Here is a 12,145-nt window from a genome sequence, read left to right on the forward strand (position 1 = left end):
AAAACCTTTAAGTATTTTTTGGGCAACGTATGTTGAAAAACATTATAATAATGTCCATCCATCCATCCATTGATTACCGCTTGTCCCTTCCAAGTCATTTAAAACAACTAATATGACAAAGCTGTTCAAAGTACTACTTCATACTTTCACACATTTCCCCCCACACTTATCCTTAAAATTTGTTGCAAAGTTAAAAAATGAGTGAATTGTTCCAGTTATGTAGTGGAAATTATTTATTGATTGAAAGTTATTAAAGCCTTTGTTCATTTCAACCTCGCTAATTTACTGTTGTTAATGTTTGGTGTTTAATTTGAAGTAAAAAAAAAATTAAATCCACAAAAAAAAAATGCGTTTACTTATTTTTTAGCGCCGTCCTAGTGGCTCTCTGGAGCTTTTTCAAAAATATATGAAATGTGAAAATGAGGGGAAAAAATATATTTTTTGTTTTAATTTGGTTTCTGTAGGAGGAAAAATATGACACAAACCTCCCTAATTGCTATGAAGTACACTGTTTATATTAAACATGCTTCACTGATTCGAGTATTTGGCGAGCGCCGTTTTGTCCTACTAATTTTGGCGGTCCTTGAACTCACCCTAGTTTGTTTACATGCATAACTTTCTCCGACAAGATTTATACCACTTCTTTTTCTGTCTGATTTTGTCCTCCAAACTTATAATGTTGTACATGCGTACACAAAGGTGAGTTTTGTTGATGTTATTGACTTATGTGGAGTACTAATCAGACATATTTGGTCACTGCATGACTGCAAGCTAATCGATGCTAACATGCTATTTATGCTAACTAAATGTACATATTGCATTACTATGCCTCATTTGTAGCTATATTTGAGCTCATTAAGTTTCCTTTAAGTCCTCTTAATTCAATTTAGATCTCATGACACACTATCTGTATGTAATATGGCTTTTAAATTTTTGCGGCTCCAGACAGATTTGTTTTTGTATTTTTGGTCCAATATGGCTCTTTCAACATTTTGGGTTGCCGACCCCTGGTCTAGTTAAATACGGCAATCCATTAATATTGTTTTTGTTTTTATTTTTTTATTATGTGTTGATACATATAGTTATTCGTGCCTTCACTCATGTTCACTGTACTTCAACCTTGCTAGTTTACTGTTGTTAACGTTGGGTATTTAATTAGAATAAAAAAATGTTTAAAAAATATGTTGACTTATTTTTAAAACCTTTAAGTAAATGTTTGTCAATTTATGTTGAAAAACATTATAATAATGTCCGTCCATCAATCCATTTCTACAGCTTGTTCCTTCTAAGTCATTTAAAAAAACTAATATGACAAAGCTGTTCTATGTATACTTTCACAACTTTTTCCCCCACTTACCCTTAAAATTTATTGCAAATTTAAGACATGAGTGAATTGCTCCAGTTAAATACGGCAACCCATTATTATTGTTTTTATTTTCATTTTTTTATTATGTGTTGATACAAATAGTTATTGGTGCCTTAATTCGTTTTCACTGTACTTCAACCTCGCTAATTTACTGATTTTAACATTGGCTATATAATTTTAATTTTAAAAAAATGTTTAAAAAAAAAAACAACACATGTTGACATTATCAACATTGTTAACAAAGGGCGGTATTTAATTTAAAAAAAGCTATCTTATTTATTCTAAAAAAAAACAATGATTATGAAGTGGAAATTATTTATTGATAAAAAGTTATTAAAACCTCTGTTAATTTCAACCTGCTATACTGTTGTTAACGTTGGGTATTTAATGAGAATACAACAATAATATATATATATGTGTGTGTGTGTGTGTGTGTGTGTGTGTGTGTGTGTGTGTGTGTGTGTGTGTGTGTGTGTGTGTGTGTGTTGACGTATTTTTAAAACCTTTATACAAATTTTTGGCAATGTATGTTGAAGAACATTATAATAATGTCCATCCATCCATCGGCTACCGCTTGTCCCTTCCAAGTCATTTAAAACAACTATGTGACAAAGTTGTTCAAAGTACTACTTCATACTTTCACCCCCCCCCGCCCCCCACTTATCCTTAAAATTTGTTGCAAAGTTAAGAAATGAGTAAATTGCTGTAGTTAAATACGGCAATATATTATTATTGTTATTATTTTATTTATTTATTCATTAGCCGTTCCCGGAAGTGGAAAAAGTCAAAAGCAAAGCTCTTTTCCCCTCGCCGGCTTCCGTCGAAGGCCAGATGCTTAAGCTAGCTTTTTGGCGCCTATGTTCGCTAGTACGGATAAAGACGCCGACCGCGTGTTGCTGAGCAGTCGCCGTACGAGCCCACCGAGTTGTTTTTATCCGAGCTTTAAAGGTAAATATTCACAGCCGAACCATGCCAACTCTTATTCAACGCCATGCGACACTTTAAACGGCGCTTTCTTGGAAGCTAACGTACGACGGCGTGTGCTCCCAAGTAACCGCTCCAAGTTGGCCGTGTGTGTACTCCTAAGTTCACGGAGTTTCAGGATGTATGGCTGCACACTTTTATTCCAGTTTTTTTAAATAAATACAAATATATAATCACGTCGAGACTTTTAGTATATGGGTGAAAAAACATATATATATATATCGGCTTTGGATCAGTGTTGTATTGAATGGGCCACCGATCCCCGCGGTGCCGAAACTCCAACAAACATGAGAATTAACAAAAAAATCATCCAATTTTGGGTCTTAAATAACCATGCAACATTTTAAATAACTTTCCATAAAGAAAACCCAGCTAGTCCGACGTGGACGTGGTGTGTCCATTAGTTAGTTGTCTGCTCCACCAGACGAGCTGGTCTAGACTAACTCTTTGTCTGACATTCAGGTGTATTTTAATTTTTTTTGAAGTTGCTAACAACTTGAACTATTTTATGTGTGTTGTCTCTTTTGACTAGAGCACAGCATGGGCAAGAAGCAGAATACCAAGAGTAGGAAGGATTCACAGGGGGGGCAGGGCGTGCAAGAAGAACCTGAGGAATTTGTGGTGGAAAAAGTTCTGGACCAGCGTATTGCAAATGGCAAAGTGGAGTTCTTCCTCAAGTGGAAAGGATTTACAGAGTGAGTTACCTCGGGACGGCCGGCCCCCTGGTATGGTGTCGCGCCGTGTTGTTATCCCCCTTCTCGTTGCATGAAGACCCCACAGATTTGCATTCAGTTAGTTGCTAATTAGGCTCAGCCTCATGCGCAAGTGCGTCAAACGAACTGAGTTGTGAGTGAAATCCCTGCTTTTGCTCCCCCAGAGCCGACAACACCTGGGAGCCGGAGGATAACCTGGACTGTCCAGAGCTGATCAACGCGTTTCTGGAATCGCAGAAGAACATCACGGAGAACCCCGCCTCTCTGAAGAGAAAGGCGTCGACGGACGAGCCGGAAATGGACGCGAAAAAGAAAGCTGCTGTGAGTAGCGTTTAGGAATCGTCCTTATTTTTCTTAAAGGGGAATATTATCACCAGATCTATGTAAGCGTCAATATATACCTTGGTGTTGCAGAAAAAGAACATGTATTTTTTTAACCGATTTCCGAACTCTAAATGGGTGAATTTTGGCTATTTAAACACCTTTCTACTATTCGCTCTCGGAGCGATGATGTCACAATGTGGCGTCACATAAGTAGTCAATCCGCCATTTTCTCAAACACATTACAAACAACACGTCAAATCAGCTCTGTTATTTTCCGTTTTTTCGACTGTTTTCCGTACCTTAATAAATCAGAAACTGATGACATAGTGCTGTATTTTACCTATCTTTTCTTTAACCAAAAATGCTTTGCTCTGATTAGGGGGTACTTGAATTAAAAAAAGTTCACAGGGGGTACATCACTGGAAAAAGGTTGAGAACCACTGCTTTAAAACATCAGCAGTGGGCCGCAAATGGCTTCCGGCGCGCACTTTGGACACCCCTGCTATGGATAATAAAAAATCGGATTAATCTTTGGGTAAAAAGCAGAGCCTGGTGACGCATGCGCATTTGTCATAACTCTCTCGCTCTGTCCCTCCCTCACGAATGCTGCTGCGTGCACAATTTTTATTTTTAACCCCTTCTTAACCTTGAACATACATTGAAAATACACTCAACCCTAACTTAAAATGCCGGGCATTTGAGGCATTAAAGAAACTCCACCCGGACAGCTCCGCAAAAGAGGACAAATCCGTTGAAAAGAGGAGGTATGGTCAGTCTATCCTAGCCCGGTCGCTGTTAGCATGTTGTGTGTTGCCTCTGTGTGTATAGTTTACACAACGTGCGGTATGCTACTTAATAGTCTGTGTGGAAAGTCGTTCGGTACACCTCCGAACCGAAACCCCCGTACCAAGACGGTTCAATACAAATACACTTACCGTTACACCCCTATTGACTAATAGGAAGCGGTATATGGACTATTAATAAGCGGTATCTGGACTACTAATAAGCGGTATCTGGACTACTTATAAGCGGTATCTGGACTACTTATAAGCGGTGTCTGGACTACCAACACCCGGTGTCTGGACTACCGACACCCGGTGTCTGGACTACCGACACCCGGTGTCTTGACTACCGACACCCGGTGTCTTGACTACCGACACCCGGTGTCTTGACTACCGACACCCGGTGTCTTGACCTCTAATAATCGGTATTAGCCCCGAAAAAGCTATATCGGTTGATCTAGACCGGGGGCCGGCAACCTAAAATGTTGTAAGAGCCATAGTGGACCAAAAATACAAAAACAAATATGCCTGGAGCCACATAAAATTAAAAGCCATATTACATACAGATAGTGTCATGAGATTGAATTAAGAGGACTTAAAGGAGACAAAATGAGCTCAAATATAGCCAGAGGTGGGTAGTAACGCGCTACATTTACTCCGTTACATCTACTTGAGTAACTTTTGGGATAAATTGTACTTCTAAGAGTAGTTTTTATGCAACATACTTTTACTTTTACTTGAGTATATTTATAGAGAAGAAACGCTACTTTTACTCCGCTCCATTTATCTGCAATCAGGTCACTACTCGCTACTTTTTTTTTATCGATCTGTTAATGCACGCTTTGTTTGTTTTGTGTTTGTCAGACACACATTCAAAGTAGGAACTACGCATGCCTGCGTTTCACCAATCACATGCAGTCACTGGTGACGTTGGACCAATCAAACAGAGCCAGGTTGTCACGTGACCGTCACACGTAGAACCCGACATGTTGAAAAACTTATTGGGGTGTTACCATTTAGTGGTCAACTGTACAGAATATGTACTGTACTGTGCAATCTACTAATACAAGTTTCAATCTATCAATGAATCAATCAAAAGTGTAAACGAAAAATGACACTTTTTATTTCAACCGTACTTCCAACCCTAAGCCAAAAACTGATCGCACAGTTCCTGTCTTCACAATAAATGTGCCGCTCCATCGCGCCTGCGCTAACAAAATAAGAGTCTCCGAAAGCCAGCACTAACAAGCGAGCAAGCTACGGAGTTTGCCGCCAATGTATTTCTTGTAAAGTGTATAAAAACGAATATGGAAGCTGGACAAATAAGATGCCAAAATCAACGACTTTCATGATGTATTAGACAGGAAGGAGGAACTTTTTTTCTCCTCCGTTTGAAAACCGGGACGTTATCAGCACTACTGTCAGGTAATACACAAACTTATATTTTTGTCTTCATTAAAGATAGGAATCTATATGTTAAACATGCATGTATATTCATTAAAACACCTTTAACATATCAACAAAAACGGCAAAATAAATCAATATAAATTATATACTGTATATATAAAGGTATGTATATATATACGTGTGTTTATGTATATGTATATATGAGGTAGATCACCTCGACCTGGTCATTTATTAAGTAATTGATAAACGTTGAAAATCTTATTGGAGTGTTACCATTTAGTGGTCAATTGTAGGGAATATGTACTGTACTGTGCAATCTACTAATACAAGTTTCAATCAATCAATCAATGCCTACTGAGCCTATGGTGCTGTTAAGTTATTGTGGCTCAATTTGCCTTAATTTTTATTTTGTTTTAATGTATTATTATTTAATATATAATATTGTTTTAGTTGCTTAAGAGATATTCCTGGCTGTGAATTTGGGACGGCGTGGCGCAGTGGAAAAGTGGCCGTGCGCAACCCGAGGGTCCCTGGTTCAATTCCCACCCAGTACCAACCTCGTCACGTCCGTTGTGTCCTGAGCAAGACACTTCACCCTTGCTCCTGATGGGTGCTGGTTGGCGCCTTGCATGGCAGCTCCCTCCATCAGTGTGTGAATGTGTGTGTGAATGGGTAAATGTGGAAGTAGTGTCAAAGCGCTTTGAGTACCTTGAAGGTAGAAAAGCGCTATACAAGTACAACCCATTTATTTATTTATTTATTGCTATTTTTATGTTTTTGTGCATTATTTGTTGCCGTAATCATTAAACAAACAGGTTACTCATCAGTTACTCAGTACTTGAGTAGTTTTTTCCCAACATACTTTTTACTTTTACTCAAGTAAATATTTGGGTGACTACTTCTTACTTTTACTTGAGTAATAAATCTCTAAAGTAACAGTACTCTTACTTGAGTACAATTTCTGGCTACTCTACCCACCTCTGAACATAGCTACAGATGAGGCCTAATGATGCAATATGTACATGTAGCTAGCCTAACTAACATGTTTGCATTGATTAGCTTGCCGTCATGCAGTGACCAAATATGTCTGATTATCACTCCACACAAGTCAATAACATCAACAAAACTCACCTTTGTGCATTCACGCACAATGTTTGAAGTTTGGTAGACAAACTGAGACCGGAAAAGAAGTGGCAAAAACATATCTTAGAAAGTCGGAGAAAGTTATACATGGAAACAAACTACGGTGAGATCAAAGACCGCCAAAATTAGTAGGACAAAACAGCACTCGCCAAATACTCGAATCAGTGAAGCATGTTTAATAAAAACAGTGTGCTTTATAACAATTAGGGAGGTTTGTGTCATGTTTGTCCTCCTACAGAAATCATACTAAAATAACAAATATATTTTTATATATTTGTTCCCTCTCATCTTTTTCCATTTTTCATACATTTTTGAAAAAGCTCCAGAGAGCCACTAGGACGGCGCTAAGGAGCCGCATGCGGCTCTAGAGCCGCGGGTTGCCGACCCCCAATCTAGACTAAATACTAGGGCTGCAGCTATCGATTCTTTTACAAATCGAAGTAATCTGACGATTGGTTTGTTAGAGTAATAGGGTAAATCGCTTTATGGCCTCAGTTTGTATTTTAAGGAAATGTAAAAAAAATTCTGCTTGTCATAACATTTATTAATTTTTTATTGAATGCAAATCATCAACATTGAATTTTGAATTTTTTCCCTTTGTGCATGAGGGAAAAAAACTCTTTGGTGCTACACAAATTTGGCATTTATCCTACCGATGAATCGTTGCTGTTGTACTACATTTCATCTTGAATTTGATCATGTTGTATTTGTAATGTTGACAGTCTGATAAACCCAGAGGCTTCGCAAGGAACCTTGAGCCCGAGAGGATCATCGGTGCAACAGACAGCAGCGGGGAGTTAATGTTCTTGATGAAATGGTGAGTAATGCCATCTTATCCCCGGGCTTTGTTAGTCTCTGTCGCTAAGAATCAAAAAGTTGTTGAGATATTTTGGTGGGTAATTAGAATAATCTTTACATGGTTACCTTTTAGGGTGGTAACCTAATCCAGTTTTACCGAGCACCGATTCATGCAAAATCCAACGGTGCCCTTTCACGGTACCTGGTTGAGTACGGTATTTCAGTCTGCTCCTTGCATTTCGGCACTCCAGCAGCACTGAGAATAGACACAGGCAAACTACTTCAAGGCAATGATGCCGTTTCCAATGCCAACAGAAATTGACTCAAAAAACACTGCAACGTAAGTGCAGGGTATCCGTGGGGTCTTAAATCCAACAATTTGAATTGAGGTTCTTAAAATGTCTAAAATGTCATTGATGATCTTGATTACGCTTTTGATAGGTTTTAAAAAACGACCAGATTTTTCGGATTATAAATCGCAGTTTTTTTCATAGTTTGGTCGGGGGTGCGTAGGGATGATACTCAAAACAGGTTTTCCCGGTTGTTCGATAAGAAAAGAACCGAGTCCTCGGACTCGAACCCCTTTTGGATAACCGGTACCCGTTATCGAGACCACTATAGTAAAGAAAAATAGTTGGTTCTTTATTCGAATCCGTCCCGACCAGAAATGCTCCGTGAGATATCACAAGAAACGACGTCACGTAGCTCAGTCATTAGGCGCAGATAGCAAAAGCAGGAAAACAACGGACGAGAAAAAGCCTTCCAAAGTGTAATAAAGTTCAAAACAAGACATAATCCAACGAATAACTTTACTGTGAGATTTGAGCAGGGTACAAACACATGACCAACACTTTTAGGACCAACAGGAAACATAGCAACCAGGCTAGCAACGCACCTCCTTTATGGCTGCTGTGGCAACGTTCTTAAAGCAACCGCAGCACATACATATATATACAACATATCCCCCTTTTTTAACTTTTGTTTTTCTTTCCTTGTCAACAAAGCAAAATCACACTGTATATGTGTTGTCAGTCTAATTATAAATAATGCAGACGAGGCGTGTTTGCTGAGTTCTTGACGTTTACTGCCAGGTGACGACATGCAACAACACTTTTCGGGGCTACCGCGCATGCTCGTCACTCCTGTTGCATGCTGGGTAGTGTAGTTATATTCCCTAGCTCATAAATAATGTTAACTCTACAAAGTGTATTTCTTTTTTTAGCTTTAACTTTTCATATTTTAACATTGTAACCACATTTACAAACAACTTTTCTCTTCATAGAATTTTCTTTCAATAAAGAAATAAAGTGCAAAAATGTCAAAGCATCATAACAAACAGTTATGTCAAATAGTAGCAGAAGTGCACTTTTTGGAGAGCTGTATTATTTTCTGTTTTGTGCCCAAGGGACTGATTTTATTTAACACTATATTATTATTTATACACCTATAGTGATCACAGGTTGTTTTTGTGTTACTGTATATATTTGTTTTTCTGAAAAATCCCACTTAATATACTTTAGGTAACAACAGTCAATATTCATTTTATTTTATTTTTTTAGGGGGTAAAAGTCAATATTTATTAGATTTTATTTTTTTCTTATATAATAAAAGTGAGCTTTTCTTAAACCAAATAGTTTTTTTTTTCCATGTACAACAACCTATCTGGACTCGATAAGAGAATCGATAAGGAATCGGTTCGATAAGAGGATACGATAATAGGCTCAAACTTGATAATTTCTTGTCAAACATCATCCTTAGGGGTGCGACTTATACTCTGGAGCAATTTATGTGTAAGATTATTAACACATTACCGTAAAATATCAAATATTATTATTTATCTCATTCATGTAAGAGACTATGCGTATATCAGCAATCGTCACACACACACACACGTCAACCAATACAAATTCGACGGGGGTGGGTCATGGCAGAAGTGCATTGTCAATAAAAAGATGCTACCTGCTGCTACCTCCGTACCTATGAAAATTGATCATTTCAACATTGCCAGTAACTTAAAAAATACTGAGATTAGCGACGAGGAGTGACAGATTGTTTAGTAAACTTATGACTCTTACCATAATATGTTACGTCAACATACCAGGCACGTTCTGAGTTGGTTATTTATGCGTCATATAACGTACACGTTTTCAGCCTTTTTTTTTACTATTTTTTTATTTGAAATTGCCTTTCAAATATCTATTCTTGGTTTTGGATTTTATCAAATAATTTTCCCCAAAAAATGTGACTAATAATCTAGAGCGATTTATGTTTTTTTCCTTCTATATTATGCATTTTTGACCGGTGCGATTTATAATCTGATAAATGCGGTACTTTTATTTAAAACTTGCATAAACTTCAGTCTTGCTTTTAAATGTTTTGATTTTTGAGGATGCCAGAACGTAACTACAAAATGGAACTAAAGTAGGCTACCTGTGCTGTCCTGATGAGAATTTATGACGCACCACTTAGTGTGCTGTGCACGTGCGCAGCGGAGAAAACGAAATCAAAGCCCACAGCAAAGCGGAATGACTTGCATAGGATGAACAAGTGCAAGTTCAACCATTTGTGGCTCCAGAACCAAAAAATGTTATGCATGCTTGAAGGCAGTGGATGAAAACGTACAACGTTTTTAGGACCCAGATGTGGAGCCATCGAGAAGGGAAGTGTTTGTAAACATGGCGGTGAGAGTGAATGGAATTATAATGTAGAAGTAAAAAATCTGGAATAAATCCATGTCATGAGCTGCTGAAACGCCACCAACACTTGCACAACTATACAAGGGTCAACTAAATCCCCCCACAGGAGTGCATTGTGGATGAAGTAGCGCCATCTTCCATGAGATCAATATGGGATGTTTACTAGTGAAATCATACTATTACTTACAGTAAGCACACGCTAATTTATATTGGCTGGTAGTGCACTCACAACTAGGGCTGGGCGATATGGCCTTTTTTGAATATCTCAATATTTTTAGGCCATATCACGATACACAATATATATCTCGATATTTTTGCCTTAGCCTTGAATGAACACTTGATAGATATAATCACAGCAGTATGATGATTCAATGTCGACAAAACGTTTTTGTTCATACTGCATTAATATATGCTCATTTTAAACTTTCATGCAGAGAAAGAAATCATAACTAAGTCAATTGACAAAAACTGTGTTTATTAAACTGTTATTAAGCAGTGGCACAAACATTCATGTCATTTCCAAAACAAAGTGCAAGATTTTCAGACAATTTAAAACAAGCTATTCCTGCACTTTAGTGCATGATGTCACTAAGATGACATATCGAAACAACACTAAATGAACGTGCACTTTTTGTATAGAACGCCAAAACAATAGTTTAAAACAAATAAAGTGCACTTTGGTGCATGATGTCACAAGATATCTCAATGAGTGTCAAATAAAAATGAGAGGCATAATAGGAAATCAAATCGCTATGTGGTAGGTTACTGCGGGCATTATCTCCTTTGGTTGTTTACTATTTTTTAATACGGTGTTGATCTGGAAATGTTTGCCTCTGCATTTTGTTGGTGTGGCACCTAACGGAGATGTTGACTTACGGAGTACGCACTCTTCATTCTCTAGCAGGTGACTTTTTAAATGGATGCTACATATTAGCAGTAATACTACTTTTTGTAGCAACGATTGTGCCCCACACTTGACAATTAAAGTTGTCTATTCAACATATTTTCCCACTTGAAGCCAAACCACCGCCAGACGATGGACCCCCTGCTGTTTTTTTGTGAATTAATTTCTTCCTTCATTTGTTACCAGATTTGCACCTTCTTTCTCTCGTATTACCACTCACACCACAGCTAACGTTACCCATGCTGCTACCTCTGCTCTGCAAGGGTTTATACGTATGTAAGAAGGTGCGCTTGTTTTATGTCTCTGTGAGAAGAAGAGACGGCAAAGAGTGAGAAACGCCTGTAGTGTAATGCCCGCAGCTAAAAGCAACTGCGTGAGAACGTATACTCGAATATCACGATATAGTCATTTTTTATATCGCACAGACAAACCTGCGATATTTCACATTGGAAAACAAAATGATCAAACTGAGTGAATACACCAGAAGACTATGGTTGTACAGTATAGCTCCACTAGTATAGTATTGCGGTACTAATGAATCAAAAAAGGTACTATACTGTTTTGGGGGAAAAAAATATGAGGAACTGGTACTTTTAAAACAGGCATGACGGTGCGTCATTACATTGCAGATTTTACGAGCAGGAGAGCATGATTCGGCAGAACACACGCACAGTGTACTTACAAGCAGACAGTCTGTAGGCAGAAAAGGGAGAATGGACGCATTTCGGCTTCAAAACTAAAGTTAAGGTGAAGTTATAACACTGAAACGCCCTCAGGAAGATGTGCTTAAAGACATCTCCCGTCCAAAGGCAAAACCTAGTAACTCACTTCTAGCTGATTTCGAGAAAACAAAGGAAAACCAATCTATCTTGATGCTGCCTTACAAAGATTTACAAAGTCATCAAACGTATAGATGTTTTCTTGAGCTTTCATTTTCTTGCCGATTGAGCCATGGATTGAATCTGCTCTCATGAACGTGTGCCCTTTCTCCAGATATTTTATCACAATCTCGGGTGGGCCCCATTCTG

General features: G+C 38.0%; 1 protein-coding gene across 1 annotated transcript in view; it reads left to right on the top strand.

The window, feature by feature from the left end:
- Positions 1-2,156: 2,156 nt before the first annotated feature.
- Positions 2,157-12,145, top strand: part of cbx3a (chromobox homolog 3a (HP1 gamma homolog, Drosophila)) — an 11,813-nt gene continuing 1,824 nt past the window's right edge. Inside the window, exons 1-4 of the mRNA XM_061882438.1 lie at positions 2,157-2,314; positions 2,883-3,045; positions 3,228-3,384; positions 7,442-7,536. Coding sequence (XP_061738422.1) covers positions 2,224-2,314; positions 2,883-3,045; positions 3,228-3,384; positions 7,442-7,536 — 506 coding nt within the window. The 5' untranslated portion in view covers positions 2,157-2,223. The remainder of the gene's footprint in view (positions 2,315-2,882; positions 3,046-3,227; positions 3,385-7,441; positions 7,537-12,145) is intronic.

Source organism: Nerophis ophidion, linkage group LG21 (genome assembly GCF_033978795.1).
Source record: "Nerophis ophidion isolate RoL-2023_Sa linkage group LG21, RoL_Noph_v1.0, whole genome shotgun sequence".
Taxonomy (NCBI): domain Eukaryota; kingdom Metazoa; phylum Chordata; class Actinopteri; order Syngnathiformes; family Syngnathidae; genus Nerophis; species Nerophis ophidion.